General features: G+C 45.3%; 1 protein-coding gene across 1 annotated transcript; it reads right to left on the reverse strand.

The window, feature by feature from the left end:
* Positions 1 to 13: 13 nt before the first annotated feature.
* Positions 14 to 14,706, reverse strand: mapk8ip1a (mitogen-activated protein kinase 8 interacting protein 1a). The gene is made up of 12 exons (XM_084671394.1): positions 14,523 to 14,706; positions 13,260 to 13,371; positions 11,614 to 11,961; positions 5,745 to 5,820; positions 4,500 to 5,453; positions 4,093 to 4,168; positions 3,745 to 3,911; positions 3,300 to 3,403; positions 2,946 to 3,056; positions 2,065 to 2,135; positions 1,658 to 1,756; positions 14 to 1,362 (listed from the first exon to the last, which is right to left on the reverse strand). The coding sequence occupies exons 1-12, from the start codon at positions 14,591 to 14,593 to the stop codon at positions 1,290 to 1,292; spliced, it is 2,262 nt and encodes a 753-aa protein (XP_084527520.1). The 5' UTR covers positions 14,594 to 14,706; the 3' UTR covers positions 14 to 1,289.
* Between the last annotated feature and the right edge of the window lie 650 nt (positions 14,707 to 15,356).

The following is a 15,356-nucleotide window of genomic DNA, read 5'->3' on the forward strand; positions in this document are numbered from 1 at the left end:
CTGATATGTGACCTTCATCAATGAAAGTGATTACTGCTGACTGTTGTGATTGCAGCCATCATTGACGGAGGGGAGACACTTGAGAGAGGACTGAGGCAGTCCTAGGGTTTATTTAGACTGGATCATCTTGTTCTCTACATCACTACACACTGGTATCATGCGACAATTCTTACAGGCTGATTTCAAACCCAAGCAACACGTCTTGACAAACGTACATCTATACATGTCGACTCACTCTTGCACTTTCAGGGAACTAATCTAAATAATAAGGGAACACTTCATACAGTCGTCACAATAAATAGAAAATAGGCACAACTCGCAGCTGCGACATACGATTTTGCGAACACTGTCTCTCATGTGTTGGAGAGTCATGGAAAGGAAGAAAAAGCTGAGTGATTCATACACCATAACCCTCGGCTGATTGGACTTCATACAGTAATTTAATTCCATACAACACACACCATTCACGCTAAACACATGATATAAGGTCACGGATGAGTATGTTACAACACCATGAATGATTTAGTCATGTACATGATGTGTACATATATTTAATATACATCATGTGCCACAATATGATCAAAATTGCATTCATATGCAATTACATGTTTGTTGCAGGTGTGTAAGCATAATAGTATAAGATGAAGATTTCTTTAGGATGGAATGTATCACGTATTTCTTTAGATTGTCATTTTTAAGGTTTAAAACACAACAAATAGTCATATTCAGAGTGATGGATCTTGAATTAAAAAAATAAAGAAAAATGTATAATACTAGCATTGAGATAGATCTTTCTTTCTGAAAATTGACTGCTCTTCCCAGTTGCTACATTCGTTTCACTAGGTATATGGCAAGAAATAGTACATTTCTATTTTTGGTTCAGAAGAAAAAAGATAAGGTGCCTGTCTTCATTTATTTAAAGCGTGTTAATGATGTGTGGATGCATAAGATTAGATTGAAACATTCCAATCCAAAGTAAACACAGCCAAACCTGAATCTGCTCCAAAATTCAGTGAATATCAAGAACATTATTTTGCCCGGTAAACATTTAAAAGGAAAACACGTATGTTTTGTTGTGGTATTTGACTGGTAAAGTTTTTAGTTCGGGTTGATATCTCTCATATCAGATATACTTCTCAGCTGATGCTTACTACAATGATACAGCCTTATATATCTTTATTACAAATAACAAACTGTAAATATCATTTTTTATGAAAACAGCCAAAACGTTTCCATTCAACATGCAAGTTGTTTGATGACAATTCTGGGGCTGTATTTAGGTCTTGAAATTATTCTAAGAAGATGTCCTCAGTAGGGCAAGAGTAGCCCATGTGTTCTTTATAGTACTGTTTGAAGGCTCTCCTGTATACACACAGAGGACAGGTCAGAAGAAATGCAGGATGGTAATTGTTCTCATAAACATACAGTCTGCATGATCATCAATATTGCTGTATTAGTCGATAAATCAGGGAACATGATGAAGGGAACAAGCAGAGCTGAGGAGAGGATGAGAAGAGAGGAGAGAAGGAGAGAAGAAGAGGACGGAGAGAGGTGGAGAGAAGAGGATGTGAGAAATGAGAGAGGGAGGTGAAAAGATAGTGAAAAGAGGAGAACGCGATGAAAGACAAGAAGAAGAGAGAGGTGTCTGTCATCTCACCCAACAGACTCAGCCAGTGGTATTGAGGAGTCTTCAGACATGACTACATGGCAGGCAAACTTCTGATGGTCGGGGTGTTTGGTGATGAACCCAAAGTACCTGGAATCAGAAAAGAAGACTTTATACTTTCTGCACTGTCATTTATGGGACTGAGTTCCTGGATTTAAACATGACGTTCTTTGTTGAAAGCCCTGAGGTCGGCGTTATTAGAGTCTAGGAAACAGAGCCTCAGCTCAGCTCTTCTTACTGCCGAGCACCGACTGCAGACCAATCACTCTTCAGATGTTACAACTGTACATTAATTACTTTTTAGCTGTTGCAGCTGTCGACTGTAGAATTCTTTTTCAGCCGTTCTAGTTGTAAGCCAATCATTTTTCAGCTGTCACAGCTGTAGACCAATCACTCACTTGTTATGTTTCGGGTGACAGCCACAGAAAGAGATGTTCTTCAGCTGGAAGAAGTGAAAGCATTTGTCCCCCTGTCAAAACAGAGCAAGAGAGGGAGGGGTTGGAGAGCAGGAAAGAGAGTGACAAAAGAAGAATCAGAAGGAGGTGAGACAGTGAGAGAGGGAAAACAAGACAAGAGACAAAGGGCTCGAAAAGGTGAGTTGTATGATGAAGGAAAACAACCTTCTGCCAACAACTCTCTGTTTGACTTTCTCCCTGTAGTTGAAGCCATGTTGGACGTTCAGAACCTGCATACTGTGTTGATCACACAGCTTATTAGAATCATGTTTCTGAACAGCTGCTGGATGTATCTGCATGACCAGTCCCCTGTGATGGCCGACTGTTCAGGGTCAAGAGGGAGCAGAGAGCAGAACTGCTAAGCTGCCGGGCGACCTTACTTTCTCCGCTCTCATTGTAAGCCAGTCCAATGGTCATTGCTGGGATCACAAGTAACTGGGCAGGATTACCCACTTCAGTACTCGATATCGTTATGCAAGGCAACTGTAGTTATATCACTGAATGACCGCAACTATCCCACAAGTCCACAAGAGGGTGATACCACCCTCTCCAAAGAGCTGCAGCAGGAGACTGGAACTGTCTTAGTAAAATCTGCTGGGCTTTCAGTAGAGCTCCCCTAACCTTATACATACAGTAGAGGGAGTAGGCTGGTGTTCTGTAGCTCTTATGTCTACTACATACATGGATTTTTATCAGCTTATGTATAAAGAGACAGAAAGATAAAACCTTCTTTCTCAGATGTAACCATGGCACGAAAGGCCCATATTGCGACCACAGCACACTTGTAAAGTAAAAGCGTGTTATAAAAGCCAATAAAAACCTACTCTTTCTGAGGTTTTGCACTCATCTTGCACAATGATCTTCACCCCCTTCAAGCTGATCTCCACCACACATGCAGAGGGAGGCTGCATGGACATCCGCCTGTTGGCAGCAATCTGGCGACCAAACAACAACAGCAACAAAATTATTGTTGCAGATTTTTGCCTTGTTATTTCACAACAAGCAATCCAGGCTTAGAAAGATTAGAAGTAGCTATGCTGCCTAATCAAAATCCTGGAGATTCTACAAACACAAGGCTTTAGAAAACATTCTGAAAGGCAGCATACAGTTCTACTGATCTAATAACTGAGGTGATGTGTGGGGTTACCCCAGCATTGCAGCAGGGGCTGGGTGTCTACCTTTTGCATTGCAGCACAGAGAACATCGTTGCCTTTATGGTAGGGCACCTGGACACTGCCCAGGAAACGTACCCCGAACCGGTCTGTCACATCACCTGGAGACCCTGGCACACAGAGCAAACACAACGTCAGGACATGTACACAGATCACACACACCGTCAGGCCACTAACACATAGCAGACGCAACGCTGGATATTCCATCTGGCCACTGTTACTTTTACCTGCCCCTATCTGTAAGAACCAACTAATGCACCGAAGTCTTGATTTATTTGTTGATGGATTAATTGACTGACTCATTGGTATAAGTAATTTGCTTGTTGGTTGGTAGGTTGGTTGGTTTGTTGGTTTACCTACTTAGTGTGTTAGTTATTTGGTGAATGAACAAATAGGAGCTGTGTACACGTGAAGACAGCTTTTTAGTTGGTTGGTTCACATAGTGAGGTACCTTTGAGGTGTTCCTGGTTGACCTTGGAAGCGTAGTAGGCAGGAAAGATGCCGCTGGCGCCCGTCCTCATGTTGTAGGCCTGACACCACAGGTCCTCAGCCTGCTCCTCCATCAGCAGAGGGTCATCCGTCTCCAGCTCCAGCTCATCTTCATGACGTGGCACAAACCTGGCAACCACCACACACAGGTTTCAAACCGCATCTCAGTGGGGGAGTCCAGAGAAACAATAATGAGGGTTATGTGGAGATCAGATGTTAACTCTGGTGACAGTGATCCCAGGCTAGGAGAGTGTGTGGTTATGGGAAGGTCAGGGGTCAGTCTGAGAGTGTGAGTAGAGCAGAGGCTGACCTGAACACAGCTCTGTGGCTCTGCTCTCTCTCCACTCCGTCTAAAACACAGGAGAACAGGCCAAAGGACTCTGTACCTGCAGACCAGACAGTAGGTGTTATGTAAATTAAATGATGGGTGCAGTGGTAGCACTGTAGGTCTATTGTACTACATCATACATCACAAAACAACTTGTTTGTGCATCAGTTGAGTGAGAGGGGCATTTTAAGTTAGTTAATGCATCACATTATAACACTTTTTGTTTATGTATTATGACAATGAGACACTAAACCCTTAGATCATAAACTCCACAACTTCATTTGTTACAATTCACCTCATAGTCAAAAGATCTGTTTAAAAGAAAATATGTTTGTAATACAATATCTTTTGTTGGTGCAGCAGGAAAACCCCGCCCCCACGACACTCACCTGCTCTGCGACGGTGTCTGTTCACAAACACGTTGAGGAACTTGCGCGAGTTTGGCGCGCCTAGGGACTCAGAGGACGACGGGGCCTTGGAGAGGTGTGAGGATGTTGAAGTTGACGAGTCTCTCTTCATCCTATGGCGCCCCTCCTCATTGTCTCCATCCTCGTCCTCATTGGCTGACTCGTACACAGTCTCGCCGTCGCTGTCGTCGCCGCCGTCGCTGTAGCTATGGTAGCACTGCTTCAAGCTGACCAGCTCCAGCTGGGCATGCTCGTCTACCACCAGAGTGTACTTGACTGAGTCATAAGAGAGACCTGCATTGGCCTCACAGCTGCTGCTCTGGCCATTCCTCAGAGCCCCGCCAGAACCCCCCTCTCGGCCAGGCTTGGTATGTTCCTGCCTGCCCTCAGAGGCAGTAAGGCAGCCCGAGGAGGTCTTACCACCAGGGGGAGGCACAGGGGGGTACACCTCCTCCTCTTCCTCGCTGATGGAGGGGTTAGTCCGGTCAGGGAGGGAGGGGTGGGGGTGTTGTGAAGGGCCCTTCGTGTCAGAGCTGATGGACATGCGGTTTCCCTCGCTGGACATGGACAGGAAGGGCCTGTCTGGGTCCTTCTGGACTGGGGTCAAGTAGATCTCGTCTGTGGGCTCCAGGGGCTGCTGTTCCAGGCTGGCCCTGCGACCGTATGCCCCCTCCCTCACACCAGCTCCCTCCCTCATTCCTGCTCCCGCTGCCCTGCGCTGGCTACGTTGGGTGGATGACGGTCGATGAGGGGCAGTGGAGCTCTGGTCCCGCGGCCCGCTCTGTGTGTCTGCAGCTACACTGCGTGTGTGTATGCTGTCTCTGGTGGGCCGGCTGTGAGAAGAAGCTGTTCCTCTGAGCTTGGAGGCTGAACTGCTGCTAAGCTGGACTTCACCCTCCGTCTGCTGGACATGGCCCTGAGTGGGCGTCAGATCTCCTTAGAACACACACACACACGGCCAAACACAAACGTGCAAGCAAAACAAAAGATTATTTATTAGGTGAATATGCCAATTGTCCAGGATCATGGAAGTGATTAGTGTGTTTCCTGCATACTTCTCTTGACAGCTTAGAAGGTAATTAACTGATTCCCATGGTCAGTGACAACAACATACACAGATTGTTCAGACTGTGAATCACTGTGGATGCATGTAAAATGCAGACACAAAAACACACACACCACACACACAGACACATATCCCCTTCTCTCACACACACACAGACACACCTGTGATGTGTGGAGAAGAGGAGTTTGACTCCTTCCAGGTGTCCTTTTTTCCAAATGAGTTGTTGTTAATTGTGTCCTGGACAGAAGGGGAGAGAAAAAAGATAGATTAGCAAGATTTAATTATGTGTTTATTAATATAGCATGGTATGGTGGCCCTGAAGTGCAAAAGACCCCCCCTAATATGAGTACATCCCCCAAATGAAAACACCCGAAAACGAGTCAACTCCCCCCCCAATCGGATGACTTGTTCACCTCCCCCCAATACAAAAACACGCTCCCCAAAATGGAAAACCACATTACATTAACTCTGAACGGAAAGGGTAGGTACTACACTTCAGCGCTGATTGGATGCAGTAGGCCAGCGGCGTAACAATGACTTGGCGGGCCCGAGTGCAGATCTCACCAACGGGCCCCTTAACCGACCTATCGTCGGGCGAAATTATTGAGTGTTGATCTTAGCGAGGCGCATGGAAATGTACTTATTATCAGTGTTGCGTCTGAACACGTTCATGAACTTGCTCATAATTTTGGTGAACGTGAACTGAACGTAGCCTACTGTATTACTGCCTGATGAACGACGCATGGACGCATGCATTCTGGTGTCTGTGAATGGCGCGTTTACTCTTTTAAATTTTGTTTAATAAGGTGCCAGATTTCCAGAGACTTCCAGGCTAAAAACACACCGTTAACAGTCTTGTGTATAGGGTTACCCAACCTGTCAATCGCTGCGTTCTTTATTTCTTTCTTTCTTTCTTCTACTGTCTATGCATGGCAAGTGTGACTGTGAGAACGCCGAATTGCGTAGAGGCAGAGAGCGGTATTGCAGACGGCAGCCACATATTGAAAAAAAAAAACTGAACTAACTTAGTTCATTATTTGGAGCATTAAACTTAGTTCAACATTTTGAATTATTAACTGAACTAGTTCATGTAAAAAGTGAACTTTCCCAACACTGCTTATTACAATATACATTGTGAATTGATTGATTAGCCATGATGAGTGATCAGTCTATCTACCGTTAGCTATTTTCCAACAACATCCTGCACATTGTTTTCAATATCTAACCCGGCTGCTGCCTTATGCCTATACGTGCATTTAATGACGTTTAATAGCCATGTCTAAATGCATTCAATAGGCTATACCAGACAGTGAACGGTAGCCTACCCTGGTGGCTGAGTTTCACTCATTGCTGTTGGGCTGGGGGTCAGACATAACGTCCTCTGAACACCTCGCCACAAATCCAAATGAAGATAATTTTGCCAGCTTTGTCACCCTTTCATCCTGCTCTTTGCGTTCGTTCCGCTTCCTGCAGCCACTTTTGTGTTTTTGAATGAAGGGCATGGGGTAGCGTAACCGCAATTAGGCTACTCAACACACAAGGCAATGCAACGATGGCAAACGATCACAACGTGTGGGTGGGCGTTGACAACATATTACCCAGACAATATTACTTCATAAAAACGAGATTAGTTTCATTCAGCAAAAGGCAAATGACGCAAAATGAATTAGGCTATTTGTTGTTGTTAAAACTGACTATTGTTAAAATGTTTATTGGGCAGGTGAGAATAACTGACACCATAATTGAGAAATGTTTGTGAATTGATCGGAGTGGATCATATGTTAACCTTTCTGTGATTTACGCGGAGCGAGGGGCCCGGTCAGTTCTTCAGGTAGAGTTCTCACTTGAGGTCGAGGACGGGCCCCCTTTCGCTGCCATCCGGGGCCTGTTCCATAAAGGCCGCTCAAAAAAGTTAAACTTAAAGTCCAAAACCAGACTTGAATAAGTTTAATTAGTCAAGCGGGGCTTAAGCGGTTCCGTAAAGGCCAATTTCAGCTCACGCAGTCCTACTAATTCAAGTCAGATTTACGTAGTCAAGCTAATTGGCGTGCACACTATTTTTTAACAGCCCGAGAGGTAAAACATGGATCATACAATCCACCACGGCAAAAGCGATGCGGACGGCCACATGACTTCTTCCAGAAAGAACGTCCCCTTTAAATCGTGTACAATGACTCATCCACCGCTTCAATCAAAGTAAAATGACACGCCATGATTGACGTCGTGAACGAAGACCTTCGTTGATTAAAAAATACCCTCTAAACTAATCTAAATTGACTTTTTTTGACAATGTTTAAAATAAATAGCCTACTATTAATTAAAACATTATCCAGAAGCCTAGTGCTAACTTTTTAACATGGGTTTTGTATCGGGGAAATGGGGGGCGGATTTAGGTTTGTTTTGCGATTGTAGGCTAGGCCTACTGTTAACAATTATATTGCCATGATAATTATACTCGGATAATTTAGATTGAGATGTAGGCCTATGCCTGATGCCTAAACATTTGAAATCACAAACTAACATCCATACATTTAACGGCTATGCTGCGTAGCCTATCAAAGCGTTCATCATTGTTTAATGCATTAGGCTAAATGTTGTAGCCTATGTAGGCTATTTACGTTGATTTTCTATCTGAGAATATACGTGGTAAATCATCGTCTTCCCGTTGGGTCAGTGTTACAGGGACGTCTGGCTAAGCACCAAGTCACGCTAAGCCTGACAGTTAGTCTGACCCTGACCAGACTAGTTTCGTAGCCTAAGTTGCCATAGTAACCGAGTTGGAACTACGTTGAGCTAGCTTTATGGAACGAATGAACAAGAAATGAGTCAGACTAACTGACATAAGTCTGGCCTATTTGGTAAACTGGCTTTATGGAACAGGCCTCAGGTGTATGTGTGTGTGCGTGTCTGTGTTACTGTTGCTTTGTTTACAGATTCCATGTGCCTCCTAGCCCCACCAGACCCCCCCTCCCCCACTTCCCTGACATCAATTTGTTTCTCATCAGCTTCAACTCTTCTTTATTATATCCTGGACTATATCCTGTCTCTCTGATGCTAGCTAGATTATTGTGCCTGTTGCGCTAGCTCTGGATGTCTTTGTTTGTCTGTTACTATTTTACTTGTTATTGACCCAGGCCTGCTTTCTGTTTTGTGATTTAAGAGATAAGAAATTCCACCCTGTTGGTCTATCTGCATTTCTTCTCTCCTATCTTGATACATACACACACAATGGAAGAATTGAACAGAACTGAAACAATATGAGTGGTTGTTTTGCCTGAGGAGTAGACAGTAGGTACTGTCCCAGTACCAGTCCAGTCCTGACCCCAGCCCCAACCCCAGCCCCAGCCCAGCTCTCCGTGCCACTGCTCTCCTCAACCATTACCTTCACATTCTACTGTAGATTTTATATAATACTGATACTTTGCATGCAAATCCTATCTGACTGTGTTATACTGTACAAATACATTTACATTACAGTTTAGTCATTTAGCAGATGCTCTTATCCAGAGCGACTTACAGTAAGTACAGGGACATACCCCCGAAGCAAGTAGGGTGAAGTGCCTTGCCCAAGGACACAACATAATTTGGCACAGCCTGGAATCTAACCAGCAACCTTCTGATTACTAGCCCGATTCCCTAACCACTCAGCCAACTGACTCCATAAAGTTAGGTGTCCAACATGGATACCTAAACACATGTATAGATTGATGGAAATGTACAGTATAATATGTATATATGTGTGTTTGGGAACAGCAATAGTGTCTTGAATTGCAGCCTACAGTCAGCCCCAGTGACATCATCACACCAACATCACTGCCAGGAAGAGGAACAGGAAGCAGCAGGAAGTTACAGCCCACATTGTCATAGCGACCACTCAGAGGGCTGCTGACTCACTGAAGATGCAGCTGGCACTGCACACCCTTGTTACTATGGCAATGGTGCCTAGGCGAGAGCTTGGATGACTGTTTGTGTGTGGCTTGAAGTTGAATCTGTTCTATTTGTGACTCTTTAAAGCATTAGTTTGGCTGGGCTTCTCACTTGGCTCCTCTTAGCTTAAGCTACATGCACATTAATAGAACCCTTTTAACAAGATGATTGGCTGTTCCAAGTAGGTTACACCTGAACAGGTATTAGGTAACCATGACAACAACCAGGAAGCATATGGCTGACAGCAGATGTTCTACTGTCTCACAATGAAAACAACCCTGCTGAAGCCCAGAGAGGGTCACCCTGCACTTGAGCTTCCTGTCACCATCTATCATGTCTGGTGGACAAGCAGCTCTGAGGTCCCGTACCCTGGTTCAGACAGATCTGTACTCAGTGTACAGTCTGGTCATACAATCGTTCTACACAGATTGAGTGGAAGCTGAGCTTGTCTAATAGGATGTTTATACTTCTTGTTCTGATGTAGAATAGCAGCAATAAAGCAGGCTTGTTGTTGTAGGGGGAGACCTAGCGGAGCAAGACAAACCTGGTTTGAGCCTACACTACAGTAGAAACACAGTGTTGCTCACAAGCTAATTGATCTCAGCAGTGGCAGCCTAACTGCTATTAAGACCTGAAGCTACGTTAATCCTGACCTTGCTTTGTAAGATGAGCATTCTAAAACCAAGGACAGACAGGGCTAGCCCCCAATCCACCATCTATCCCTATCTTTTTCTATCTCTTTCTTAATCTCTGTTTCCGTTTCTCTGTCTCTCTTACCGCCCCTTTAACAATCTCTCTCTTTGTTTTTATATCTCTCTGTCTCTCTTTACCCCTCTCACTCTCTGTCCACTAACAATTTCACTTAAAGAAGGAACATTGAGCATTTGTCTGTAGTGTACTCAGACTAGTAGGCTCTTACTGGAGGCCCATTACTGCGATCACTCCAGGCCTCTGGTCCTCAGACATGACAGGCTTCTACTCCCTGGCCTCCTGACAGCTTATACTCTTTGGCCTTTTCTCCCTGACCTCTGTCTCGGTGGACAGAGCTACAGTACCAGCCTTATCATAAGCTATGTGAGACCAAAGCGCCCACCTAGAGATCTAAATATCAGCATTAAGGCCACATCCCCTGCACCAGTACACACTACTCTAGTACTGCCAGGCACAGGTCCTTGACCACTAACTCCCTTTCCCACCATTTTATACTTTCCTCAAACCTTCAAACCTCCAGATTAACATTCCCTATGAGATGAGATTTACCACTTCCAGGTTTACTAGCCGTGCCCACTCCCTGGTTATGCCAGACTAACTCAACCAACTGTCTGTCTGGCTGTCTGTCGGTCAAATCTCCTTGATGGCTTCCTCTCCTCACCTACTTACTTTTATCTCTGCTGATCTAACAGCAGCAGACTGATGAAAGCTCTTCCCTATGCTAGGCAGTCTCTAGCTGCTTCAGCTAGTCCCAATTCCTCAGATCAGGGCAGAGGATGGAAAGGAGCCGAGGAAAGTACACCACTGAACACTGTGAGGCCACTGGGATGAAACTGATGAGGAGGCAAGGAGGAACTGAGAGAATGATACAGGGAGTGGAGGAGAGAAGGAAAGAAGGCAAGGCTATTTTCAGAAAGGAGAGAGGGACACCAGTCTAACCACAGGGCCTATATCATTCCACAAGGCCAGGACGAAGGAGGGTGAAAGGGCACATTCACTGCTACAAAAAACACAATGCTGGATTACTACCACACATTACACATTGCTGCTTTACTGCTTCACAACCACACATTAAACCCTGGAAATGTCACTACAACACATACAGTAACACCCTGGTGCTTCACTATCACACAAAGCACACTGCTGGTTTCTCACTCTATTGATGACCAAGCCTTTCTGGAGAATCGAATACAGAGCATTCACAGTGGTAATAGAGCAGTGAAGTCATCATTGTAGTTTCAGTGCACTAATCCACACAGATACAGCATCTCTGTGGATGTATGCCCTTGGCTAGTCAACAGTAAACATCCTCTATATGGAACACAGACCTCATTCTGTCAACCCCACCCACATCTGATACTGTCATCACGGTGGTAACAGGACCCTACCCACCTGGGTCCGAGGCACCTGCGGGAACAATGCCAGCGTGGTGGGTCTCTTGGGCCGGTACGTATCCATGGTGACCGGAGCAGAATCTCTCTCCGCAGGGGCCGGTCCAATAGGAGGCTGCAAAATGGCAGCCCTCTTCTCCTCCTCACGCTCTTTCTCTTCCCTCTGTCGGTGGTCGAGCCTGGAGTGGGCAGCGTGGAGCAGGCCCTGGTCCTGCTCCTCTTCCTCCTCTTCCTCTATCTGGTCTTCAGCATCAATCAGATCCAACTGGAGCAGTTCCAGATCTTGCTCTCTACTCCACCTCCTGTCAGCCCTGCCTGCTCCGCTATTGGCTGGGCACGTCACATGATCCTGGGAAGAGCAGAGCAGCAGCAGTGATGCAGTGGAGTGAAAGAGGAGAGAGAGAGCTAGAGAGAGTGAGAGAGCAAGACAGAAGGAGAGAGGGAGGGTGGAGAGATAGGGAGTGTGAGAAGCAGATGGATAGAAATATGGAGAATAAGCAGCAGAAGGATAGAGAGATCCAGAAGAGAAGAAACAGAGAGAGGTAGGTGTGAGAAAGAGAGAAAGATGGAAGAGCAAACCGGCAGAGGCTTGGGTGTGTAGCAGCGACAAGAAGGGTGTGGGGAGCGAGACTGAGAGGCGGAAGCAGCCAATCCCAGCTCAGGATGACATCACTAGCCGTTGGCTCTCTCTCTCTGCTTTGTGTTAGTCTAATTCAATCCAACAGCAGTCAGCAGCATAAACCTCACACATACACACAAAACCCACATATACAATAACACAGATACAAATACACACAAAGATAATAAAGGCTACAAATGTATTGACAGATCTAAACACCAGCATACAACATAGTCAGGTGACACATAAACAAATGTCTTTCAAACATCTCCAGTATTCCATCGAAACAACGATGACCAAACCCTCTCCAAAGTTACTATCAAGCAGTAAAATTCTAGGATGCAAGACCACAGAACGGCAGGAATTTAACCTGTTGTTTGAACAGACTACAGCTGCACAGCTAAAGTAAGCTAACCCAGTGTGTTTGCAGGATAGCAGCCAGGAACGACCAGCATATAATGTTGAGTGACAGGTCAGATCTTCTTGGCGCCGAGACCCATGTGTACAGCAGGACTGTGATGCCTACCCGGGCTTGCCTAGGCCCGCAGACAATAATCTGTTAAATGACTGACCCAGTAACTAAAGCTAGGAGGATGCCTTGGTCATTGCTCCTCTAACTCTGAATTGCAGGTCCACACAGCAGCACAGACCCCAGGAAACAACAACCTCTTCCAGGAAAAACAGATCCTAATCTGAAAAATTGTGAACATCAGCAAAAACGAATAAGCAAATAAAACACAAAAATACTTTGCAGTAGGGTAGACTGTAATTATCATACTGGGCAGACTGAGACTGATCAACACAGAGAGTGTGTGTGTTTGTGTGTGTGTAAGAGAGAGAGAGAGAGAGAGAGAGAGAGAGAGAGAGAGAGAGAGAGAGAGAGAGAGAGAGAGAGAGAGGGGGGGGGGGGGGGGGCGAGTGGGAGAGTGAGCGTCTGAGAAAAAGAGTGTGCAAGAAAGAAAAAAAGTTTGTGTGTGTGTGCGTGTGTGGGTGCCCACGAGCATGCAGCAAGCAGGCAGAGTTCTGACCTTGCAGTCCAGGTCATCACAGCTAAGGCTGCCTCCACACTCGTCCGTGATCTCTGTGACCTGGGAGAGGTCCTCATCTTCAAACTCATCCAGGCTGAAATCATGAGTCAGCCTGAGATGCACGCACGCACGCGCGCACACACACACATAAGATGGCATCATGATACACACACAGGAGGCAGGCACACAAACGTTTGGGGATGTTATGACTGTTTAATTTGGGGTTTCTTCAATTGCTCGAAGTGATAAATTAATGCGCAGGCAACTGAGATGATAGTTTTCTCGAGTTATACAGAGACTTAAATGTCAATCTGAAACAAATGTTGACACCTATGGTAATCTCACGCCAAACCTTTGATAAAACCTGAGAGCCCTGCTATAGAGTTAAGGAAAAGTGGGAAATAGGTCCGTAGTCTATCTTTTCGATCACTACTACAACAGGTCTGAGCATAAACAAGTAGCCAGCAAAGTAAGCTCTCGGAGGGTGGAAAATGACAATATATTGGCCCACCTGTCCTTGTTGGCTACTCATACGTTATGATATAACCGTATGACATCATTGTTTTCATAAATTAAAAAAGTAACATAGCCTATTTGCCCAACATCACTCGCCCACACTGTCATAAAAGTCTGTAACAGTTCTCTTAAAAAAAAACTTTTAGATATGCACAATGTTTAGACCTTAAATTTTGCAACAATAATGTTAGGCTACATAATAGCTTTATGTTGCACAAAAACACAACTAAGTTACCAACTTAATTAATTACAGAATTACATACATTACCGGGACATCTGTCATATAAATATGCGTACGCATACAAAACACAGACGCACTGCAGAGCTCGGAGGAAGTGACAGCCACTACATTTCTATCTGAGCTGTATACCAACACGGTTAACATGCATTTTGCACATAACACGGATCTAGGTTAAACACAGAACCTCTAAGCGTTTCCACTATGAAGACATTATTTGATTATAGTGAATATGTGTACTGTAATGCTTTATCTAAAGGGGGCATGTCTTCCTACAACTCCTATAGTATACATATGAATCATTCTTTCATCTGGATTCCTAGTCAGGGCAGGTCTCATTCTCAAATAGAGGGAATCCTAGTTTTAAAAAGATCGTAAAGAAAAAAGTCTTAAATGCCTGTTAAAAGTAGGTTAAAATCTTAATCTAGGCCTATCAAACAACTAAACTGTCCTGTCCTGTAGATGGACATCTGGGTGAAGAGCAGCAGAAGGTCTCCGGTCTACTCAACCATTTCTCCCACTGGTCCTCCATCCAGTTGTCCTCATCCTGGCTGGGCTCCATGTCCTGGTGGAGCAGCATCTGCAGGGCTGGGCTGGGCTGGGCTAGGCTGGGCAGGGCCGGGCTCTGGGGCTCCAATCGATGATCACAGACAATTACAGGCACTTGCCCCTCTCAACACACCATAATTTACTGCCCACTACTCTCTCTCAGCCCCTGCCTGTCTCTAATGCAAATCTGTCTAAAGCTGCCACTGTTACTCTCTCCGTCTTTCTATAACTGCCCTTTCACTCCCCTTCTCTCTCTCTCCCTTCTCTTTCTTCAGCTCTTTTTTGTCTCAACACCACACAACAGCAGCAGCAGATCTGCAAAGACAGGAAGAGAGAGAGAGATCACAAGGAGGAGCCTGCTTCCTGTTTCCTCCTCTCTTTACTGGTGTGTTTCTGCCTCTCCAAGACCATTACGGTCCCCTGAGGATGCTGGGGTTGGGGGAGGTGCAGGCTGTGAGGGAGTGAAGAGGAGGGACAAATGAGACTGAAACAGCCTCACCCTCTTAAGCTCTCACTCCTGTGAGGGTGTGTCAATATCTTACCTAGCCCTTTTTCCTCTCCCTCAGCTGCTGCTGATCAGAGAAGACAGGACTGACAGAAACAACATAGAGTATGTAGACCAGGTACTGAACCTCCCCTAACCAATTAATGTACAGATGGAAGAAGAGCAAAGGAAACCACATTAGACTTAGTGCCCGCCCCCAGCCCGAGTCTCTCCTGAGAGGGCCGGCCTCACTGCTGTGTGATGGAGGGTGGGTGAGATCGATGCAGCTCAGGTTGCCCCCTCTCTTTAT

Source organism: Hypomesus nipponensis, chromosome 14 (genome assembly GCF_054491055.1).
Source record: "Hypomesus nipponensis isolate SF chromosome 14, ASM5449105v1, whole genome shotgun sequence".
Classification (NCBI taxonomy): domain Eukaryota; kingdom Metazoa; phylum Chordata; class Actinopteri; order Osmeriformes; family Osmeridae; genus Hypomesus; species Hypomesus nipponensis.

Coding starts and splice junctions, on each gene's coding strand:
- mapk8ip1a (XM_084671394.1), bottom strand. CDS start 14,593: ATGCTGCTCCACCAGGACATGGAGCCCAGCCAGGATGAGGACAACTGG. Junction 4,169..4,499: donor CAGACACCGTCGCAGAGCAG/GTGAGTGTCGTG, acceptor TCTGGTCTGCAG/GTACAGAGTCCTTTGGCCTG. Junction 1,757..2,064: donor TGTCACCCGAAACATAACAA/GTGAGTGATTGG, acceptor TTCTGATTCCAG/GTACTTTGGGTTCATCACCA.